General features: G+C 41.2%; 1 protein-coding gene across 1 annotated transcript in view; it reads left to right on the top strand.

Annotated features, from left to right (window-relative positions):
* LOC114352515 (Down syndrome cell adhesion molecule-like protein Dscam2) overlaps positions 1-22,959 on the top strand; it is a 22,985-nt gene extending 26 nt beyond the window's left edge. Inside the window, exons 2-22 of the mRNA XM_028304140.1 lie at positions 989-1,170; positions 1,246-1,391; positions 1,465-1,600; positions 1,674-1,793; positions 2,397-2,545; positions 3,511-3,766; positions 4,133-4,279; positions 4,769-4,945; positions 5,858-5,987; positions 6,433-6,611; positions 7,756-7,923; positions 8,659-8,850; positions 9,377-9,571; positions 11,634-11,818; positions 12,290-12,398; positions 12,480-12,626; positions 12,763-12,897; positions 13,530-13,715; positions 20,339-20,437; positions 20,879-21,065; positions 22,896-22,959. Coding sequence (XP_028159941.1) covers positions 989-1,170; positions 1,246-1,391; positions 1,465-1,600; positions 1,674-1,793; positions 2,397-2,545; positions 3,511-3,766; positions 4,133-4,279; positions 4,769-4,945; positions 5,858-5,987; positions 6,433-6,611; positions 7,756-7,923; positions 8,659-8,850; positions 9,377-9,571; positions 11,634-11,818; positions 12,290-12,398; positions 12,480-12,626; positions 12,763-12,897; positions 13,530-13,715; positions 20,339-20,437; positions 20,879-21,065; positions 22,896-22,938 — 3,268 coding nt within the window. The 3' untranslated portion in view covers positions 22,939-22,959. The remainder of the gene's footprint in view (positions 1-988; positions 1,171-1,245; positions 1,392-1,464; positions 1,601-1,673; positions 1,794-2,396; positions 2,546-3,510; positions 3,767-4,132; positions 4,280-4,768; positions 4,946-5,857; positions 5,988-6,432; positions 6,612-7,755; positions 7,924-8,658; positions 8,851-9,376; positions 9,572-11,633; positions 11,819-12,289; positions 12,399-12,479; positions 12,627-12,762; positions 12,898-13,529; positions 13,716-20,338; positions 20,438-20,878; positions 21,066-22,895) is intronic.

The raw sequence follows: 22,959 nt of genomic DNA, 5'->3' as shown, positions 1-22,959 counted from the left end.
TAGTGGCACGCTTTATCTTGACCGTAAACAGCATACCTGTAAGAGTAAAGCTTGAGAGATGTGCAGTGCTGGTGTAACTTGATTTGTCTTGGCTGAAGCATTCGATTTTTATCTGTCACGCGTTACAACCAATATTTAACGAGTAGCTTTTTCATTAAGTAATGCTAACGAAAAATAGAGGTAGAACATCATAGTGCTACGAATGGATCCGCAGAATACTGAGGCCTACATCTTCAAATATAAACTGTTGTGAAAAGTTAAGTCAGAGTTGTAAAGTCGGATTCTTTAGAAATTTCCCTATAATTTATATGTAAACAAATATGGCCAACTGACATTAAAACATTTTTAATCTGTGCCCTAGTGAGGCGACAAAACCTCTCGTTAATCGCGAATTGAAATTATTGTAGTACTTACGTACCTATAGAAAGAATTTATAATGCTTTAATAAGCAATGCATTAAACAATTAGTAGTACATTCAATGAAGAAAAAATACATTGTTGATTAAGACCCTATTTAAATCTATTTAAATGCATTCAGTAATAAAAATGATTGAATAATTGAAATAAAATCGATTAAATTTACCGATTATTGTCTATGACTTACAGATTACAACACTGATGTATCAGAGACAACATGGAGATAACACATAATTTTAAACTTCAAGTCAATTTGACAAGTCTCACAAATTTTCATCGTCCACATATTTTGCTAAAATAATTTGTTTAAAGATTGATTCCAAACTTGTATAATCGTGAGAATAAAGTTGGTTTCATGGGCTTGTGAAATAATGTGTATGATATTATGAACACGTAAGTGATTATGGTGTAATTGTGTGCAGAAGTGTTTGTTTACATTTAAGGAAATTTCTAAAGAATTTAGGTATATGTTGAGACAATATTGTAAGCGTCAAAATCCATTTAACTCTCACGCCAATACCTTCTGCTTACCTATAAAGAAATATTAGTCACGGAGCTTAATCGACTGCAGTTCGATCACGTGGTGGGCGCGGGGCGCGGGGCGCGCGGTGGGCGGCGCGGGCCGCGTGTCGGCGCGCGGCGCGGAGTTGCGCCTGCGGCCCGCCGCGCCGCCCGACGCCGGCCACTACTCCTGCTCCGTGGCCGCGCCCGGCGGCGCCGCCGCCAAGCGGGACATCGAGATACAAGTCCGGAGTAAGACAAATCCATGATTTTTTGCATTTCTTTGGGATCGTTGTATTTTTTCTATGTATCAAAATAATGTTTTAGATCCTCCGAAAATATCACCGTTTATCTTTTCTTCTGAACTAACCGAGGGGAGTGCGGTACAAGTTTTATGCGGAGTATCATCCGGAGATAAGCCTATGTATTTTTCGTGGCTGAAAGATGGCGCTCCCCTGCCTTCTAACTTGCAGGTAATTCAATAAGTTTAAGGAAACCCTGAAAATGAAGCGTTTAATGCGATTGCTCACTGTCGAATCCTTACAGATCGAGGAAAAGAGTTTGAATGAGTTTTCTTTACTGATGTTCTCCGATCTTACGGCGCGGCATAGCGGAGATTACACGTGTCGTGTTTCGAATCACGCGGCTACCGTCAACTATACAGCTACTCTTAGTGTAAAAGGTAATATAAATACATAACTAAATAAACTAACTGCAAAATCTGCAGAATTTAGTATAAAACCCTATTTCAACAGTGGCGCCAGTGTGGATGACAGAACCGTTAGATACTGCAGTGTTACTGGGTGCTCCATTACATTTAGAATGCGCTGCCAAAGGGTACCCAATACCTACAGTCACATGGTACAGAAGAATAGGTAAGTTTTTGTCTTATTTATTTCAAACAGCTGCGATAAAATTTTTGAGTTGCCTCTTTTTTAATTTTAGGTGATAGTATTTCCCTCACTCCTGATGGATCAGAACAATGGCAAATTGTAGAGAGTATGGACTGGAGAGACGAAGATACTAGCAGCACTGCTGTGCGTGCGCGCAACGGTACTCTATCCGCGAATGTAGCTGCACGAGATCACCAAGGCCTGTACCGATGTCTGGCAGACAATGGAGTTGGGCCCCCGCTTGTTAAACATATCAATCTGACTGTTCATGGTAGGTATGACTTGTTTTGGTAAAGTGCTGTACCAAGTGGTGTAAGTTGTAATATTTTTTCTGTGTTTGATACAGAACCAGCGCACTTCGACGGAGCTGCTGGCAATGTGTCTTGTGTTAGAGGGCAAAGCGTATCTCTCACTTGTCACGCTCTAGGAGATGCTCCCTTAACTGTTCGTTGGACTCATCGTGGAATAAGTATCGATTTGAACTCTTACAGGCAAGAAATTCGTTGCTATAATATTGTTTGCTGCTAGAGTTACAGCCACAATTTATTTAAACATTTATCAGCGTAATACCTCACTTAATTTCAGCTGGACGGTATCAGAAGTTAGAACAGCAGATGGTCTGCGTTCGGTATTACAGTTCAGAGCTGCAGAAAGAGCTGATTCTGGAGACTATAGATGCCACGCACAGAATCAATATGGAAGAAGTGAAATTCTTATGTATCTTCACGTTGAGGGTAAGTAAGAGTGCACGATACTTAAACTCCTATGACACGAAGTTCAGAACATAATTGTTAATAATATTTTCTTTCTTGCCCAGAACCACCAGAATCGCCTAAATCAGTGCGTTTAGGAGGTGTTGGTACTCGGTGGGTTCGTCTTATTTGGCGATCCTTACCAGGCCTTGAAGTGTACTACAGCGCACTGTGTACAGCGCTGCACTCATTACCAGGAGTCGAGGCTAAGCATACCACTGCCAATTTAAGTTTAGAATCGCTAGGAGATGAAAGGTAAAATTTTAAAACGATAGGATAATTTGATATCGTTGACTAAAATAATTCTGAGTTATCGATTGGTGATAACAGGGTTGAACCAGACGGCTACAAGACATTAAGCGCTCGATTGGAAAACCTAAGGCCAGCTGCAGCATATTCTCTTCGACTGATAGCTGCTAATCATGTGGGACAGTCACCTCATTCGGATCCTCTACTTTTTACTACTTTAGAAGAAGGTAATTTATAGTTTGTATAATTAGGCAATTCTATTTTTTCAAGTTACTGAAATATTTTGGATAGCTTTTAAGTTAGTTACGGGAAAAAACAGAAATTCCTTCATTATAATTTATTTTTTAAGCGCCATCGGCATCGCCACAAAATGTAAGAGTCAGACCAGCAAATATTGGAGAACTTCATCTATCTTGGTCGGTAAGTTATGCTTCCTATTTACTCAGACTTACCCCGGAACTTTTTTCAGAAAAGTTATTTTGAATTAAAAGTTCAAGAGGCAATTGTTGGAACTTTCTTTTTTCATAATCGACTAACGCCCGTATTCACAAACATTGCTATGTGGTCTCACAGTGCTCGTGGACGCACAGGGTCACACACGAACCAATCACAGAGCTCTATTCAACGCTGCGCGTTCGATTTCTGCTTCACTTAAGCAAGTATCGTTTGTGAATACGGGTGTAACGTGCTCTTCATAGGCGCCACCTCAAGACAGTTGGAACGGCGAGTTGCTGGGCTATGTGGCGTCGTGGCGCGAGCTGAGCCGCTTCGAGGAGGAGGCGGGCGAGGACGGCGAGCGCAGCGGGTCTGCCACGTCTCCCGGCTGGAGCAGCGCGGAGATGACATTAGGGGGACTGCGGTCCTTCGCCCGTTACGCAGTGTCACTTCGCGCGTACAACAGAGCGGGGGCTGGGCCTCCGTCGCCTTTGGTGTATGCTACTACTGCTGATGGAGGTAGGTTTAGGATAAAGCCTAGATTAAGGCTTAAATTAAATAATGTAATTTTGCTTTTAATTCCCGCAACTTATAATAGGCTAGTAACCAACTTCATCGCCCATTCACCGTGAAGGAGGCCTCTTACGCCATTTGAGGATGCATGTTGATTGTTGAGTGTCGAAATGCATCAAAAGTTACTAAATATCTTTGTTTTGGTTAATCGCGATTTGAGAGAAGACTTGTAGTGCGACCTTTATACGGCCTAAGGGTTTGTGTGGTGCCGTTGGTACTATCTTTGCTAACATGCTCGCTCATACTAAGCCATGGCTTTCTGCAAAGTAACGCATAGAACTATAAACTAAGAGATTTACTATACAAAACCAGTGCCCGAAGCGCCGCCAGCGTCGGTGTTCTGCGAGGCGGTGTCGGCGCGGTCGCTGCGCGTGCGCTGGGCGGCGCCGCCGGGCGCGCAGCACGCGCACTCGCTCCGCGGCTACGAGCTGCACTACGCGCCGCTGCATCTGTCGCCCTGTGAGTACAGACAGACCACCCGGAATACTTAAGTGACCTTACTTTTATACAAATATAACTTTTTTGAAAATGTCTGCTATGTAAATGGGCTTCAGTGCAAGCTCAAGCTTTTTTTAATGATCCACAAAAAAAAAATGACACACTACAGGCTATACTTCGGAGAATGTGCGGAGGAACACGACCTAATTCCAATAGCCCACTTCCATCACCGGGGAACCAGACGCAAGTTAGCACACCATCATTACATTGTCGCACTAAGCGATTCGATAAATGTTCTAGAATGCGATTAGCTAGGGACTGGAATTCATTTCCTGCTGATGTCTTTCCCGAACACTATAATCTGAGCCTTTTCAAGGCGAGAGTGAATAATCACATTAATCACTTACAGGGCATTTAAGTACTATTCTAGACAGCATCTCGCTTAACATTAGGTGCGAATGCAGTCAAATACCTTCCTTGTTCTACATAAAAAAGTTGAAAACTGCTTAGCATGGAGCGGCGCCGGGGGCGGCATGGTGGCCCGGGCGGGGGCGGGCGGTGGGGCGGGTGAGGCCACGCTGCAGGGACTGCGCGCCGCCACCAACTACAGCGTCAGCGTGCGCGCGCGCGCCGACCGCGGCCTCGGCCCGCCCTCGCCGCCCGTCTACTGCTCCACGAGGGAGGACGGTAAGGAATACTCAATCCCTCATTGCTTCACCACATTAGCATTTAGGTCTTACAATAGACATGTTGACACCACCAATCAATTGACGTACTTTTTAAAACTGTCTTAACGAAAATCTCCCATAGATTTTGTATGGCACTACAAGCAAGTGACGTCACTATTTTGTCAACTCAAATAAACTACTTTTTTCATTTACAATGCGACCATAAATCGTAATTTATAGGTAATTTAAAATTAATTAAGTTTTTAAGACCAGTCTTTTTAGAAAAGTTGTGATTTCGAATTATTGGAGAATGGTGTCAAACTGTCCATTCAAGCAGATCAATATGGACCCAGTTAGGGCACAGCAACCTTTGGAAGGAGCCATAATGATCTCAGTAGTTTAAACATATAGGTAAGAAATTCTTCAAGAGCAACAATCTAGCTAGGCCTTGTCCATAACTATCCGTTCGTTCGTTCGTTTCAGCCAAATGACGTACATTGCTGGACAAAGATCTTCTCCAAGGATTTCCATAACGGCCGGTCCTACGCCACCCGCATCCAGGCACCTCCCGCGACCTTCACCACATCGTCGGCCCACCTAATGGGGGGCCTGCCCAATGCCCATACTACATCTTTGGGCCCGTGGTCGCCACTCGACCAATTTTTCTACCCCAGCGACTACTATTACACTTCATTCATAATCATCATCATCATAATTTTAGCCATAGGACGTCCACTACTAAACATAGGCCTCACCCAATGATTTCCACAATGACCGGTTGGTAGCGGCCTGCATCCAGCGCCTTTCCGCTACCTTTATGAGGTCGTCGGTTCACTTGTATGACTGTGCATTAGCCATATTTTGCTTTTCCACCTCTTGCACTTGGCGTCAACGCCCGATCAGATGGTTTGACTGTCCCTACTTGGCACAGTGCCGGGCGCCGCGGAGGCGATCCGCGCGCTGGCAGCGAGCGCGGACGCGGTGCGCGTGTCGTGGCTGCCGCCCGCGCTGCGCGCCGGCCGCCTCACGCACTACACGCTCTACACCAGGGAACTCGGCAAGTGAGGCTGCACACTTATTAATTACACCTGCTTTTTCAGACGGCGATACCTATAAAAAGTGATAAAAATGCACTTAAAATATAGGGTGTCTTTTTAAGTATGGAACAAATAAAAAGGATTGATTCTACTCCTCAAATGCAATAACTTCCCTACAGAAACAATATCGTTATTCTCAGAAAAATGGCCTCCTCTTACCAATAAAATTACTAAAAGTAATTAAATTGATTAGTGATGATAATGTGTATAGAAAAGTTTATTTTTATTTTTCTTCTCTTGACGAAAATTATTGCATTTGAGCAGTAGAATTTGTCCTTTTTGTTTGATTCATACTTAAAAAGACAACCCTGTATATCTAGCGTACAATACACAAAATGAATCTTATATTTTCAATGAGAACTAAAAAAATACAATGAAACGCTATTTAAAATAGCTCATACCGCCACAGGGTAGGCGGCGAGTGGTCGCAGCGCGTGGAGGCGGGCGAGGGCGACGAGGCGGCGGAGGTGTGGCGCGAGGTGGTGGGGCTGCGCGAGCGCACCGTGTACGAGTTCTGGGTGCGCGCCAGCACCGCCGCCGGCGCCGGCCCGCCCACGCGCCCCGTCACCGCCGCGCCCACGCAGCACTGTGAGTACTTCGACAACTGACAAAGACAAAAGCGTTCGTTCGTTTCAGACAATTCGAATTCAAATAGTTTATTCAGTACTATTAAAGGCCGGTTGATCTATTCTCATAAATAAAACACTGAATACTCAACTTTCACACTATATTGCCATAGTTTTTAAATACAATTCAGAAGTGGAATTGTGTAAAGCAATCGTTATCATTTGACAGTTCATAACGTACGATTATTCTGTCAAACGCTTTGTTTAACTGATTTTATCGTACGTTATGAACTGTCAAATGATTACGATCGCTTTACACAATTCCACCTCTGAACTTAGCACAAAACCGCGCGGGGTCGTCTCCGCGCGTCCCTCTATTCTCAAGTTTGATTTACGTGTGACATTGACATTACGTCAATGTCACTATGACCGCAGCATATTGGCTATAACGATACCGCTATTTTAACGTTTTGGATTTTTCACAATTAACAGTACATAGGCCCTTTCTAGGGCACTTATACACGTCCCAAATATAGCTTGCCCTACCACCACTTCGGGATAACATACTGGCTGGTGCTGGACAAAGGCCTCTCAAAAGGATGTCCAGAACGACCGGTCCTGTGCCGCCCGCATCCAGTCCCGCAACTTTCAACAGATCGTCGACAGACCTAGTGGTAGATTGCCGACACTACGTCTTCCGGCCCGTGGTCGCCACTCGAGAACTTTTCTGCCCCATCAACCATCAGCTCTGCAAGCTATGTGACCCGTCCACTGCTACTTGATTTTAGCAATTCTGCGGGCTTTGTCAGTCACTTTGGTTCTCCTGCAGAAACTCCGAGCATAGCATGCTCCTGAGCTGAGCTGAACTGAACCTTCTTATAAACCGTTTGCTCATCTATCTATCTATCTATCTATCTTCTATATAAATAAAAATGAATTGATGTTCGTTAGTCTGATTAAAACTCGAGAACGGCTGGGCCGATTGAGCTGATTTTGGTTTTAAAATGTTTGTGGTAGTCCAGGGTAGGTCTAAACGGTGAGCAAATACGCGCGCGATATTGTTTTTCTGTGACAGACAAAATTCCATGCGGGCGAAGCCACGGGCGGAAAGCTAGTAGATAATAATAAAGAAAGCAATTCATTAAAACCTTCACCCATTGCACCAGTGTCAGTGCGAATCTCATCGTTCGGGCGCGTGGTGTACGCGCCGCAGGGCGCACGCGTGCGCCTGCGCTGCGCCGCCGTGGGCCCGCCGCCGCTGCGCCGCCGCTGGGCGCCCGCGCCCGCGCCGCCCGCGCTCTCCGTCACCGAGGCCGGCGATCTCATCATACATAGTGAGACACTACCTTCATAGTATTATGCTTACATTATAATATTATGCATGCTGTGGTTATCGTTTGTGTGGAAGCAGTTAGCTAGAGACCTTTGGTTTAATTGTATTTTTTTATAATTGTGTTTAATACTGTATCTCATGTTGATACTTGATAGCCCAATAAAATAAATAAATTATGACATCATTACAAGCATAGTCTACTGCCACTATAGCTCTTTCTCCGTAAAGTTCATAGCACACTTATCAACCCGGAAAGGGATTCGCTGCGAGCTGTGCTGCGAGGCGAGGTGAGGATACGGTGCGAATAAGTGTGCGTTACAGTACGGAGTTTCATAAATAGAATACTGAGCGCCTCGAGCTGATACGGCTACGATCCGTTTTCGGGTTGCTTTGTCCTTAAAGTCATCTCTCATCCTATTATCGACGATACACGATATTTTCAGCTTCTGGATCACTTCATCATTGATAAGACATTGTATAGAATGAGGACTATCGTTTTTATACTTAACAGTTGGCACCCCTGGCGATTGACAGGACCTTACTCTACAGTGGCGCCATCTTGATGAGTGCGAATGCGATGTGAGCGCTAAAACGATAGCCCTCATTAGAGTGTCTTGTTTTGTGGCCATTTTTGGTTCTAACTTTGTGGTTGTTTTTTTTAAAGTTGGAACCATAATAAATGTTTTTTTTCTTTCTTTCTTTATTTTCACTGACGATGGCTGTTCGAAACGTTTAGAAGCGGAAGCAAACGCAAACTTCACGTGCTCGGTGCGTGGCGGCGGCGGCGGCGGCGGCGGCGACGCGGCGCAGTACGCGCTGGTGGTGCGCGCGCCGCCCGCCGCGCCCGCGCCGCGCCTCGTGCGCGCCGACACGCACGCGCTGCACCTGGCCTGGGACCCGCCGCCTGATCTCGGGACGGCGTTGTTAGGTACTTACTTTAAAAAGAATAAAAAATCTAATATTGACACAGTGAAAATAATCTATATAAATAAAAATGAATTGATGTTCGTTAGTCTGATTAAAACTCGAGAACGGCTGGGCCGATTGAGCTGATTTTGGTTTTAAAATGTTTGTCGTAGTCCAGGGTAGGTTTAAACGATGAGCAAATACGCGCGCGATATTGTTTTTCTGTGACAGACAAAATTCCACGCGGGCGAAGCCGCGGGCGGAAAGCTAGTAAAAAATAATTACCTACTAGCCATTACACCACCATTTAATTTTATCTTGATATGCTCGTAAGGGGATGTCAAGATGCTAGTCTTCTGCGGACGCACTTGCTATTAGCATTGCGCATCCCTTCGAGGAGATACCGACTCAAGGTTGCTATCCCTTAAAAGTGAAATGCCTTGGTAGTGCCTATGCATTTTTAAAAAAGAGAAGGAAATAGAAAAACCTTAAAAAAGTATAAGTTTTCACCCTTTGCGTGGACAAAAACAACTAGACCATGTCCCCAGGCTACACGGTGTGGTGGACGCGCGGCGGCGACAGCACGCAGGGCGCGCGCGCGGCGCGCGTGGGCGGCGGCGAGACGGCGCTGTGGCTGCGCGGGCTGGCGTGCGGCGCGCTGTACCGCGTCACGCTCCGCGCGCACAACGCCGTGGGCGCGTCGCCGCACTCGCGCCCGCTGCTCGCGCGCACCCGGGGCGACAGTGAGTGTGCTACTTGTTTTACGAGTGAATAAGTCAAAGTCAAAGTCAAAATTTCTTTAGACTAATAAATAGTTCTTACAAATCGTCATTTTGCTCTTAAGGAGCCTCTACATGTCTCATAATCTTTTTACCCTACCAGCGCTTCGAGACCAACATTTGACAAGTGCTGAGAAGAAGCGCCGCAACAAACTCAGTCACCACTGTCTGCCGGTTAATATAAATAAATAGAAATAGCAGTAGTAGGTACATTCGATTCAGGAGCAGTTCACTGAATTTACCATGCATTCTTGTATAGTGTATCTTATAATGTGTATCCTCCTGGGGCCCGGGAATTATTTTTATCGTGAATTCATATGAAAACTATCCAAATAGTATTAATAATTGATATAATTATCATAAAAAATAAAATAAAAAATTGTATCTGGAAAACGGCAATTTTCTCAATGTCATATATTTACGACATCGGTTCCCAATGTCAACGACTTTTTTATTTCATGTACAGGATGTCCCGTAATAAATTGCACAAAAGTAATTCCTAGTTAAGTTTCTTGACTATCTACAACGAATTTGAATCGATTTTTGAAATATATTGAGATGCCAAAAATTTTTTTGCTATATTTTTAATTTTTTTTCTGCCTGTACTTACTTTTTTCTATGCAGTGGATGCAACTATTGATATTTTTTAAGTACCTTTTCGTTAAAATGTAGCTAGATAGATTCTTTATCAAGTTTTATGTCATTTTTGGGCAATAACATTGCATCTCTATTTTTTTTAAATAGTATTTCAAAATTTTATTGCATTTCATTTGGATGACTCAAATTAAAAAATCCTCGTGATAAAAAAATGCATCACACCAATGTGTATTAACATTAAATGATGTAGATAAGGTCAATAGCAATAAAAAAAATTAAAAAACAATTTGATTAAGTGCCTTATGAAATTATTTTAATTTCATAAAAAAAATCAAAGTGACTTGAGGTGTTGATAATACTTCTGGGCCGACTTTACCAGTAAAATCGATTTTTGAGTGTTTTAATATGTTATATTCGCATATATCTACCTAAACAAATAAGAAAATTATATCAGATTGTATGCTATTTAATAGAAAATGTATAATGTCATACAGGTATTACACTGGGCTCTGTCAGTTTACACTAGTAATTGGGACCTCATGTAATACCTGTATGACATTCAGATTTCACCATGGTTTTCGTAGTTTTCATACGTATTTCCACAATCAGTGATACTCAGATAATAAAACAGTTCAAATCCCAAAACGAATAATAACAAAGGCTTATAGAAATCGTTTATATTTTAGTAAAAATTTCATTATTACTAACCACTTGTTCCCGGTCGCGGCGCCGTCGCTAGTTCAATTAAAGATAAAAAAATATAAATGTCACTTCACTAGCCAATCACAGCTAAGAATGATGGTCAGATGCACCATCTAACTAACTAACGTAAAAGTTCTGGTAAATTTCAACAGATAGCGTTGATTTATATTTTTTTGTTTTATGTAATAAATATATGACGCCAGGCCCCAGGAGGGTATACAAAATTTCGTGGTATAGCTAATATCTAGACTTACAGATTACATACTAAATAATAAAGCTAACTTCATGAGTTTTTGTATATTATCATCCCAGATACCTATTATGGTTTTTGGTAAAGACATAAAGGTAGCAGGAAGGCGCTCGACGCAGGCCGCTACCAACCGAGCAACATGATAGAAAGCATTGGGGGAGGCCTATGTTCAGCAGTGGACGTCCTGTGGCTGAGATGATGATGATGATATGGATTTTGATACAGCGATATCTATCGTAGAAACGAGAGTCAGATCCGGTTTCCACCAAGGCGGAGCGGAACGGAACAGAGCGGAGAAGTGTCGGGCCGTCAAATTCTATAGAATTTTCAGAACAAACAAAAATTACAAATTAAAATCTTCTTATTGCAAAATTAAATGATTCCACAAGTGCTTATTACGTAGTAGGGTAAACAATGACATCATTGTCTCCTTACGAGCCTGATGTCGCCCACCAAGAGAGTTGGCATTGTGCGTAGAGGCGAAGGCGCCGCCGGGCAAGGAGTTCGTGTGGGCCAACAGCACGGCGCTGCGGCTGAACCTGCTGGCGTGGGGCGGGCGCTGCCCCGTGGCGGCCTGGGCCGTGGCCGTGCGGGCCACCGCGCCCTTCGCGCCCGCGCCCGGGCCCTGGCAGGACCTCGTCGCTGACGGGGAATCCGCACTGGTAAGTTGCATTATTTCAACTCACACAGCTAGATTATTACAGTTATTCCCATCTAGTTTGTCCTCGCCAGTGGAAATAACGAGAATCTAATTAAAATTTATCAAGTTGTCGCCACTCCTCCGGCCGGTGGAGACAACGGAAATAAAGTGGTGATACAAGCCTGGTGGGGACAACGGGAATAAACTACACAGTCGATCCTGCGTGGGATAGCCGTTTGATTTGACTTCATACATCAGAAGCTATTGACCAACCCCCTTACTAATAAAACTTACACGCTCGTTGATCAGTGTTTTAAAGTGACGTTTAGTATGGAAATGTCATTTTAAAACAGTGATCAACAACTGTGTAACTTTTTATTAGTAAGGGGGCAAGTGAATAATATTTAAGCATTAATACTTTCATAGAAAGTTATGCTTGTAGATTCGCTGAATAATACTTTTTGTGGTAGTGGAAGTAATATTTCTTTATCAGGCTAGCAATTTGAAGCCGGGCACGTGGTATGAAATACGCGTGGTAGCGCGTTCACCCGCCGGCGACACTCCGGCGCTTTACCGGGCTGCCACGCACACTGTTAATGGAGGTGAGCTGCCTTTTCGTAGAATGAAGCGTGCACTTACTGTCGAATCCTAGATTGTTCAAATACTACATTTTCATTATGTAGAACGGATGGGAGAGCCAACGGAGCTGCCAGTGGAAGCCAGAAGTCAACTGGCCGATGGCGCTGCAGAAGTGGTCCCCGAGTGGCGATTGAGTCTTGCTCCCTTACTGCTCGGTGGAGGGCTAGCAGCGTTATTAGCATCACTGGCAGGTAAATCATTAAGGACAGGGTTAGTAAATGTGTGGGCTGGGCGCTGGTTGATGACAATGCTGAATAAATTGTCAGAATTTGCACTTTACTGTTATAATCATAAAATCTTCATAACCATGCGGTTGGTTGGCAGTAGGTCTTATGCTGGCGCGGCGCCGCGAATTATGCGTTCGGCGCGAATGTTCGCTTCACGAGGCGCGCGCGCCGCATCCTCAGCTCTACACTACGGAACCCGGGAAACGGAACGGAAAGACACTCACGCCGCCCGATAGTGAGTAGCATTATGTGGACATGCAGAGGTTTTGAATTTCAAACTTGCTTGCCTGCTATCTGTCATCCAAAATTTTTAGACTGTCGAATGCTTTGCTAGCTAATATTTTATGTGTCTTCGTATTATACAGGATGGAATTTTGTAATGCCACCTGGAGGGAAAGTACTCTTAATACTGTAGATAGAAAATTTTACTCAAAGAAAACATTATTTTTTTTGGAAAGAAATAGAACTACATTCAAAGATTTCCAAAAATTTCCATGCCACACCCGGTAATCGAACCAACTAAAATAAGTTAAAAATTACACCCTGTATTTTTATTGTGTCGATCGTTAGGGTCAAGTTTATGGATGAAATCTCTCCAACAAACTTGATAAATTAAATGAAAGGAAAACCACGAAATCTCAAATTATTTTAATTATTTACAGAAAATTGTATGGTATGGTAGTGAATTTTCGAAAAAATTTCAAAAATATTTGAATGCAGTTCTCTTTGTTTTCAAAAATAAAGGAATGTTTTTTTTGAGTAAAATTTTCTATCTTCAGTATAAGAGTACTTTCGCTCCAGGTGTCATTACAAAATTCCACCCTGTATATCTCTGTGCATTGTTTAACTGCACCGTCCCTTGCAAAGGCGAGCTGCACGAGATCAGCCCGTACGCGACGTTCAGCATGGCAGGCGGCGCGGGCGCGGGGGGTGGCGGGGGCGCGGGGGGCGCGGAGGGCGGCTGCGCGCTGCACCTGCGCACCTTCGGCCGCGCCGAGTCGCTGGACCTGGCCGCGCCGCCGCCGCGACCCAACCTGCTCGCGCACGCTTCTGGTGAGTTACGTGTTACCTAGTATCTCTTAAAGCCAGCTTCGTTCGTTTCAGCCGAACGACGTCCAACTGCTGGACAAAGGCCTCCCCGATGGAAATCCCACAACGATTTCCAAAAGACACTACGTCTTTCAGCCAGTGGTCGCCACTCGAGAACTTTTCTGCCTTAGCGGCCATCAGCTCTGCTGCTGGTAAAACTGTTACTACAAAGTTAATCCAGTTTCAGATAAAAGGATGATAATGTCATTTTATAATGATGATAAAAGAGCTTCCTCGTTGTAGATAGGAAAAAAAATTAACCTTCAATAACATAGTAGTACCTACTAGTTTCTACAATTGTTAGATTCAAACTATTATTTACTACGAATTAATGTTATTGTCAAATTAAAATTTAAGTCGATACTGTTTTGACTTAACACAACAAGCAAGTCAAGGGGTCAACCCCTGCCTCTCACTAAAGTCTCTCATGTGAAGTCTCGCAAGCGTTCCGAAACGTCCAGGAAAGCGCTACAAATGGAATTCTGCAATCACAAGGCGGAAGCGAAATGATTGTGTCTCTACACAAAACACCCTCACTGCTATAGCTCCTTTTAAATTGAATAAGTATTCAAACATTTCTACATTTTGATATTTCAAAATACACTCAACATCAAATAAACCGCACCTTCCGCGACGCGAACTTTAAAGATTTTCTTCTGACACAATTATGGTACCCCAACAATATTGGTGTTATTTGAAAGCCCAATAAATATCCTTAAAGAAAAATACATTTCATTTCTAAATAAATGATTAACATATAGGGTAAACCGTATAGCTATTGCCCACTTAAAGATTTCAAACACATTGAGATGAAAAATTAAAGAAAGTATTTTAATTATCGACCATTTATGACTTTTTTCTTATAACTCAATAAACTATTAAACAGAATATTAACAGTTTTTAGTTAAAACTTACGTAACTTAGAAAATATTGAAATAAATTTAAAATCCTCCAAAAAGTACAGTCATTGCCCAATACTTACACTAATTGCCCACATCGAAGCACAGTAATTGCCCAGTATCTTAAAACAAAATAATCAATTTTAAAATGACAAAATAGGCTTTAAATAAACAAAACAAAACATTAAACTAAAATTCTAGTAGTACAGTCTTCAAAATTTCAAAATAAATTGCGTTTGGCCTTATTAACATATTATTATTATCAAATATTTCTTGAGCTGATGTTGATGAGTCAGAATCGGTAGAGACAGAATAATTTACTTCAAAACGCAAAAATTTGAATTTTGTATGTAAATTTTATATGTATTTATTTTTTTATCTTCTTTGATATCAGTTCAAGTGGTTGCTCAGAATGTTCAATTAGCAGTTGGTTATTCTTCCCTAAAGTTGTATCTATTTCCTTACAATTTAACATTTTCACTAGTAGATTTAACGTAGGATTTTCATTTATTGTATTTGCGATTGAATTTTTATCAATTTTTTCAAGTCAAACCATATTTTTCAGCAATTTATCTTGTAGATAAATTGTTGGATACATCTTCGATCGCTTTTTGCAAATTTTCCATGCTATATTGAACTTTTGGAGTCTTTGGCATACAGAAAATGAAACATTAAAAGCCATTTCAATATTTATGCCTGTAAATTGCAAAACAAGTCTAGCAATGAGCAACTTAAACACTGCTACTGCATGGTGGCAACACTCTAATAATAATTGCCCTGGGCAATAACTATACATTAACATATGGCAATAACTGAAATGATGGTGGGCAATAACTAAAAATATACAGATTTACGTGCAGTGATTACCCACCGTTAAAATGACCGTTAGAAATCAAATTTTATCAGTTATTTTCATTGATAATGGAGAAAACACTTATAATTTCATCATGACTATACACCATTAGTTGATTATTAAATAACTTGCAAAAAAAATTTAACCTCTAAGCAAGTAATTCCTTAGTAAAATTGTTAAAGTCTTTACCTGTTTGAGTAACATTTTCAACCGTCTTGACAAAATCCGCCATAACTGTTTTTTTTTAGTGTTTCCTATTGTAAATTTTAAATCTACTGTACATTGATCTCGGAGCCATCTACTTAGTAAATTCAAATCTAACTAGAGTGATTCAAAGTCAGCACCTGACAATATTATTCTTAAAGCGGGCAATCACTACCAGTGGGCAATCACTCTCTGGTTTACCCTACCATAAATGTGACTTGAAAATAGACCTCACTTTGGGCTCACCTCTGGGATCAATTAGACCAATTTTTATGGTTATAAAACCAAATAAAGATCTCACGTGTCCTCTTTAACAGATGGATAGCGATTAATCCCAACTTAACAGTTTTATAGTCATAAAAAATGGCTATAGCGTAACTACCTACATATTTTTTTAAGAAGTGACTCTGGATCCTTGTAAAGACACATTTTTGGGGTAAAAACCTTTCCTTTAATAAAATGAAGTTTAGAACTAGGCTTTCAAATGGTACCAATGTTGGTGGGAAGTGGGGATGCATACGTTTGATAAGTGCTTGTCGCGGGAGGTGCGATTTATTTGATGCCGAGTGTATTAATTCAGTGCAAAGGACTGGACAGTTTTCCATTGAGTTTTCCCATCAAATATCTATTTCTGTTATTGAATTTTTAGTCTCAAACTTACCAGAAAGGTAGATGCCAAACCAATTCAAATACATTAACTTGTTTAAATTCGGGTAATGGCAATCTACATAACATGGCCTGAAAACTTTTAAAATTTCCATTTTTCAAGGCAGCAGATTTTATTACAATGCTATCATATTTATTTTATTTTATTTAAGTTATAAAACAAATAAATCGGACATTACTTTAACCGGAGGTTGCTAAGGTCCCAAAAATAAATAAAGAGACTCATTATAGATCAAAGGCACAAAGATTGACTCAGAAGGTCTTTAGCAAACAGATATTCGCGCCTGAACAAATACTGTGTTAATAAACAACTGGAGGTAATCGTATTAATGTGAAGTCGAGTAATTCTATCTGCAAACATCGTCGGTCCATATCGCGTAACAAAGAGCGCCGACGCCCGCTCCAGGCGCTGAGATTGCAATTTCCGCTTCAGCCTTGAATTCATAATCCGCGAGTTTGATTGAGGCCGCGTCGAGGCGCCGTCGGAAGCGGATGCTATTAGATGAGAACTTTATTGTACGAGTACAAATCTAATTCTGGACTGGGCATTAAGTGTCATCAATATTTTTAACAACTCTACGTTTAGAAAAAACTGAATAATGTATTAACAGTACAAGTTGCAGATTTTATTTCGAATTTAATTTCCGAAAGATTAAATAAATATTTTCTTTTACCCATTTAAACATCGTCTATTAATGTTTTCTAAATTTCCTTGAGGATTATAACCTCTAGCTGCTTATTTTCAGCGGGAGACACTACTAAAATAACGAGTACTTAGACAGTAATTTCAGTATTTACTCGACATAAAATTATAACTATGTTATAACCTCCTCAAAGTGCATTAACGCCCGTCATAACTGCGAGCGAATAGAGTTCAGGATATTAAAAACGCCATAAAATAATAATAGTTCATTCTAGAGGCATTATCTCTGGTTCCATTGAGCGAGTTTGCAATTTCCGCTGTGTGCAGTCTCCATTGTGAGAGGCCGCTCCGGGGGGAGGGGGGCAGGTCCTCCGTTCAATTACGTCGCGACTTCGGCCCGCTCGGACGCCGTAACAAATGATGACTGCTCTATAAATCGGAGACTCGTCCTCCACCGCCTTACGCTAAGCCGCCTGTAAGCCGCTGGACGCTTATAGCTTGAATGTCTGCTCGAGTACTGCTTCGCTGTCTAGTGATTCAATTGCAGTTTGTATTTTAAGTATACAATGTAACACTTAGTTGATCTAGACATTACAAACAGATTAATTGTTTTAACATACAACTCTACTTGATGAAAGTAATGTATAATTGAGAAGTTAAAGTGTAAAAGTTCGACTTTTAATTTTTTTTCAATGTTCATATAAAATCAAAAACAATCTGAAGCCGTGTAACAAACATTGCAACATTAAATAACTCCTACTAACACAAACCCGGTATGTACATACAATCTCATTTAATACACTTCGTAGCGAGGCATAAATTCCCCAAATGTTCGTAGCAAAGCAAGAAAAATGTAGCACGCGCCGTAGCCCGCGGGACTACGAGAGTGCTACGGGCGTCTCCAAACAATACCTCGTAGCTACACGCTGTATTAAAACATCCCTGCATATTGAAATTTTCACCTGCTGAGACGGCATTACAAAACACGCTACTGAATTATTTAAATTAATGCTAAGCTTGTGAAAATACGCATAATATGTAAGACACAAAGTTATTTTATAATCACCATCATCATCATCATTTCAAACCATACGACGTCTACTGGTGAACATAGGCCTCCCCCAATGTTTTCCGTGTAGCGGCCTGCATCCAGCGCTTCCCTGCCACCTTTATGATTCGTCGGTCCACCTTGCTTGCTCATTTGCTTAAAAATACTTTTTTTTTAATCAAATAAAAAATATAATTTTATTCAATTTTGACTAGTATTTTGGCACTTTAGCTTGTGCTAAAAATGTTTGATTTTATAACCTAATCGAGCCCCAGTCAAGTCAATATTTTCAGAATGAATACTACATTAAAATTTAAATTTTCATGTTCTGGCCATTTTGTAGAGGCACTCGTAGGTAATTTAATCCTGTCCATCGCTTTATCTTAACTGACCCATATCAAACAGTCCGGCTCAATAAACATTTGTTTTGCACAGTTTACGGCCCACTACGGGACTTGCACGACACCGTGAAACGAACTATCCACACTGATCTCCATCAACCAAGCATCGACTCTAAGCAATAAGAATAAGATGATTTCGAAGACACCGGTTGCTTAGAAGTATTTTATGTATATTATTATGTAGTGCTGAGTAATAATGGCCGATGCTACTCAGATAATTTTTAGAGCACCTGACCAAACCTATACCTTGTTGCAAGACTTAATTTCATATTCATGAACAATTTCGCTTTTTTAATTTGATTGAGCCGCGATATAAACTATTTATAAAACTTTTTTCAGACCATCGTCAAGCCTTTTAAATTCTGTTTTATTTAAACTTTGTTTTCTCAAAAAAGGACTGCTAGAAATTTTTTAGTTTCTTCTAGAAAGAGGGACGTTGACCTCTTTCAAGGTGACCTTGCTTTTATCTTGTACCAAATTGTTGCCATTGCTTAGTTAAAATATTCTTCTTAGTGTAAAACTTTTAATAGCCCAGGCTTAGTTCACTCTGTAAATCTCGCCGTTGGTTAATATCCATGTAGGTATGCATACACGTTCTGACGACTGGCTGTGCATAAGAATTCAAACGCGCCCGCGGCTGACCTAATAAGAGATTATTGGTTATTAACCCCCTTACTAATAAAAAGCTACACACTTGTTGAACACTGTTTTAAAGTGACATTTCCATACCTAATTCAACTGTTCAACGAGCATGTTATTTTTATTAGTAAGAGGGTAAATGGTTTTTTACCAGCACTTTATAAATACTGATCGATGATTTAATTAAACAGTCCTGAAATTAACCTTATTCGAGTCAGTTATTTAATAAACTTTTGAAAAACAAGAAAACCTAATTTGAAAACTTAAAAAAGTTTGTCAGAAGGTTACCGTTTTAACAAGCATCATTTTTGAGCGTGTAATTGAAGCCGGCTCCGGCATGACGGTATGATAAAGGGCGGGTTGTTTTGAGCTCTTCGGTTTACGAGCTCCGTTAATTGTGGCGCGGAGGCGCGAGGAGCGCTGCTAGCTGGGAGAGAAGAGCCAGCACAACTCGCTGTTCAAATGACTGAAATGTTTCCACGCCTACATACTATTTTACGGGTTTTATTAACTACCTAATAGCCTGATGCAATTTCCGTAAAAATAAAAATCAAATTTATGATATCATTAATGAAAAGAAGACAAAGTATTACGAGTATGATTAGGTACTTAGCCTAGTTTTTGCGTGAAAACCAATTGAAAATACGAAGAAGGAAGAAGGGTTTGGTTAAAGAGGAAGAAAATAATAGTAATTCCTAAGGTGCTGTTCTCGTCAAACTGTGGCTCGAAGACGGGTGGCCGTCGTAATAAAATAAATATGCTCGCAAACAAACGGCCCGGCGTAAAACACAATGGACAATAACTACATAATTTTATTCATAAAGATGTCTTTGTGTTTTATTTTACTTTATGACTCGGGTATTTTGTCTAGACAATGCTAAATAAATGATTACTAGCAGAGGTATCTTTAAACTAATAAAAAAATGAGCACAATGGTCAAGAATAACTAAGTATGTACACACGGCCACACTGTTAACTATCCATTTCCGTTTGTGCTTTCGCTCTAATCAAATGGTGTTTATTTGCGATAGAACGAGATGATATGACTGGCAATGGGCAGTTAACACTGTTGCCGAAAGTACGTACATGTATAGTAATAACTAAAATATTATCTATGTAATATAAGTTAAATTCTTCTGGTAGAATGATGAAATCTGTAAAACCTAAAAAAATTGACATTTATATTTTGCAGTAATAATAATAAAATAAGTAATATTATTTCCGTATCACGCAGAGTACGGGCGCGCGCGCGACAGCGACTCAGAGTCGAGCGGCTCGCCGTGCGCCGCGTGCGCCGCCGAGCTCTACCGCCTGCCCGCCGCGCACCTCTCGGGTAACACCGCCGTACTTGCGCACCTCAACATTTCAATTTGATACTCATAGTGAAGCAGTAACCGGAATAAAAATTTTTTTTTGGTGCAATAATATTAATTATCTAATTTTGGTCAATTTTAAACTCCCCTAAATTATTTCTAATTTTTAATTGAACTTTTTATTTTACATTCCAATCGCTCACAGTTTTATGATTTTTTTTAAATGTTCAATTTACTTAGTTTTTCATTCTTGAATCCAACAATATAGATAGCTAAAAATGTAACCAGTAGGCCTAAGATGCGCGCCGCGATAAGCGGTTATCACGCCATTTTATCGATTTTGCCCATACATTTTGACGTCGATAAAAGTTATCACGGCGCGCATCTTAGGCCTCTTAATTTAATATTGTTTTAAGAATGTTGGTTTGTTCAAGACCATTATCAAAGAGTGGTTGCTACAGACACGCTCCCGGCGATGGAGTCGAGCGCGGACGACACGTCGTACAGCGCGGGCGCGGGCAGCCGCGGGGGCGCGCGGGGGGAGGCGCGGGGCGAGGCGCGGGGCGCGCGGGGCGAGCGGGGCGCGCGGGCGGCGCGCGGGCGCCGGCGCCGGGACCACGCGCGACACGCGTCCGGGCCCACTGTCAGGTACAGTACACCACACCACCAAAATCACCCGAAAGATATACGAATATGTACGAATCAATGTAACCTTGTTGGTGATCAAATAAATAAATAAAGATGTCACCAGCTAGTGAGAGTATTAGGGTAGAGACCCTGTTTGTGGCCGCTGTTCTATTTTTGGCCACATAACCTAGGCGCAGACCACCGATTTTTCGTCGGCCGATAGTTGAGTCGGGCTGTTGATCAGTATGTGAACACGTATGGATGTGCGCACACTACATCGATTTGGTATCGGCCGATTCTTCATACAAATTGGAAATCGATACAACTATCGGCCAACTAAAAGTCGGTGCTCTGCGCTTAGGCTTAAGGTTGATTGTGAGTATCAAAAATTCTCGATAAAACTGAAAACTAATATTAAGATAATTCAAATTATTATTATTTCTTAATGATTTACATTACTAATTAAAATGTGTGTCCTTCTTCCCTGTAACTTTTAGTATGCCCGATAGGGTCTGTCCAATATTATTTTTGTAGATCCTAATGTACCTAACGTGTGGAATAGCAGTAAAAGAAATTTAATATTATGAAAATAAAGAGTGGCCAAAAAAGGTGCAAAGATAGCCAAAACCGGTTCTTCTACCCTATTTTAGAATTGTTTTAATGCCATCATAAAATCTGTGTTAAGTTGGTTTTATTTTAGTTTTTTCACGAATACATGTTTTGTTTGTAGTATGATGAATACAAAAAATATATTTTCAGTAATTTAATACCTATTAGGTGCAACTAAATTTATAATTTTGTAAGTTGTAAGTGAACTTTCAGATTTTCCTAAGGAAATGAGTCATGAACTCATTTTCTTAATCGGTCTACAATTTGTTTCAAATAATTATGTTTCAGGTGTTGTATTTTAATAAGATAGAATTTCAAAACTTGATGGAAATGTAAACAAGATTTTTCTGTTTTTGATAAAGCCACCGTTTCTAAGAGGATAAATACAGAAGGAACACTAGTTTCGGTAATATACTAGAGTCCCGGAACTAGATCCCGACGCTCCCCACCAGCATGGCTTCGAGCTTCGTAGCGGGCGGCTGCCGGCCTGGAAGACCTCCGACCTTTTATCCACCACTGTTACTTCTAGGTTTTTTAAAACTAGCTTTTATTACTGTTTTACGGGTTGCAAGAATAGTTTCTCATAAAATAATTTTGATCGAAACTATACACTCGTACATAAAGTAGTTTATTTTAAAGTTAGTTTTTTTGGACCAGGGGAGTCTTAGACACAATCTACAATTTCAAATCTACAAACCAAGAGCTTCCCCGTTGTGGATAAAAAAATAAATAATTCACGTTGTATCCACGTTGATTCTAAAATATTCTTCAAGGCGACTCTGCCAGTTTTATAACAAACCTAACGTAATAACAAACCTGAATGGTGGATAATGGGTCCCAGCTTGCATGCTCGCGTCCCTGATCCCGAAAGACAATGGCAGCGATTTGGAGCATTGTTGGTTTAACAGATTGGACAGCGCCAGTTCAATATCCTGATTCATTCTCGATGCATTGAAACTTTATAAAGCTGAGCATTTATGAATATCTGCGCATCCTCCGCTCCGCATGCCCGCTGACGCGGATGTACCCGCTTTAGGAGTAGCCTAAATATCGTTTGTGTACTAACCACGAAAAGCATTATTCTGACAATATCATTATTTGTCTTAGCGCTACATAGGGTGAAACTTCATTAATATTATACGTGACACTTTTGCGAGGTTTGCCAATGTCTCCTGCAAGCCCAGTGGTTAGCACACAAGCGGCCAGCGCAGACGGCCGGCAGTAACGCGCGGCGTGTTGCAGATACTTCGCGGCGGGCGCGCAGCCGCGGCAGCAGGCGCTGTGAGCGCATGTACATACTCGTCCT

The sequence above is a fragment of the Ostrinia furnacalis genome, unplaced genomic scaffold (assembly GCF_004193835.3).
Source record: "Ostrinia furnacalis isolate ACB-3 unplaced genomic scaffold, ASM419383v2 OfSCF1396, whole genome shotgun sequence".
NCBI classification, from domain to species: domain Eukaryota; kingdom Metazoa; phylum Arthropoda; class Insecta; order Lepidoptera; family Crambidae; genus Ostrinia; species Ostrinia furnacalis.
This window is presented reverse-complemented; position numbering and strand designations above follow the sequence as displayed.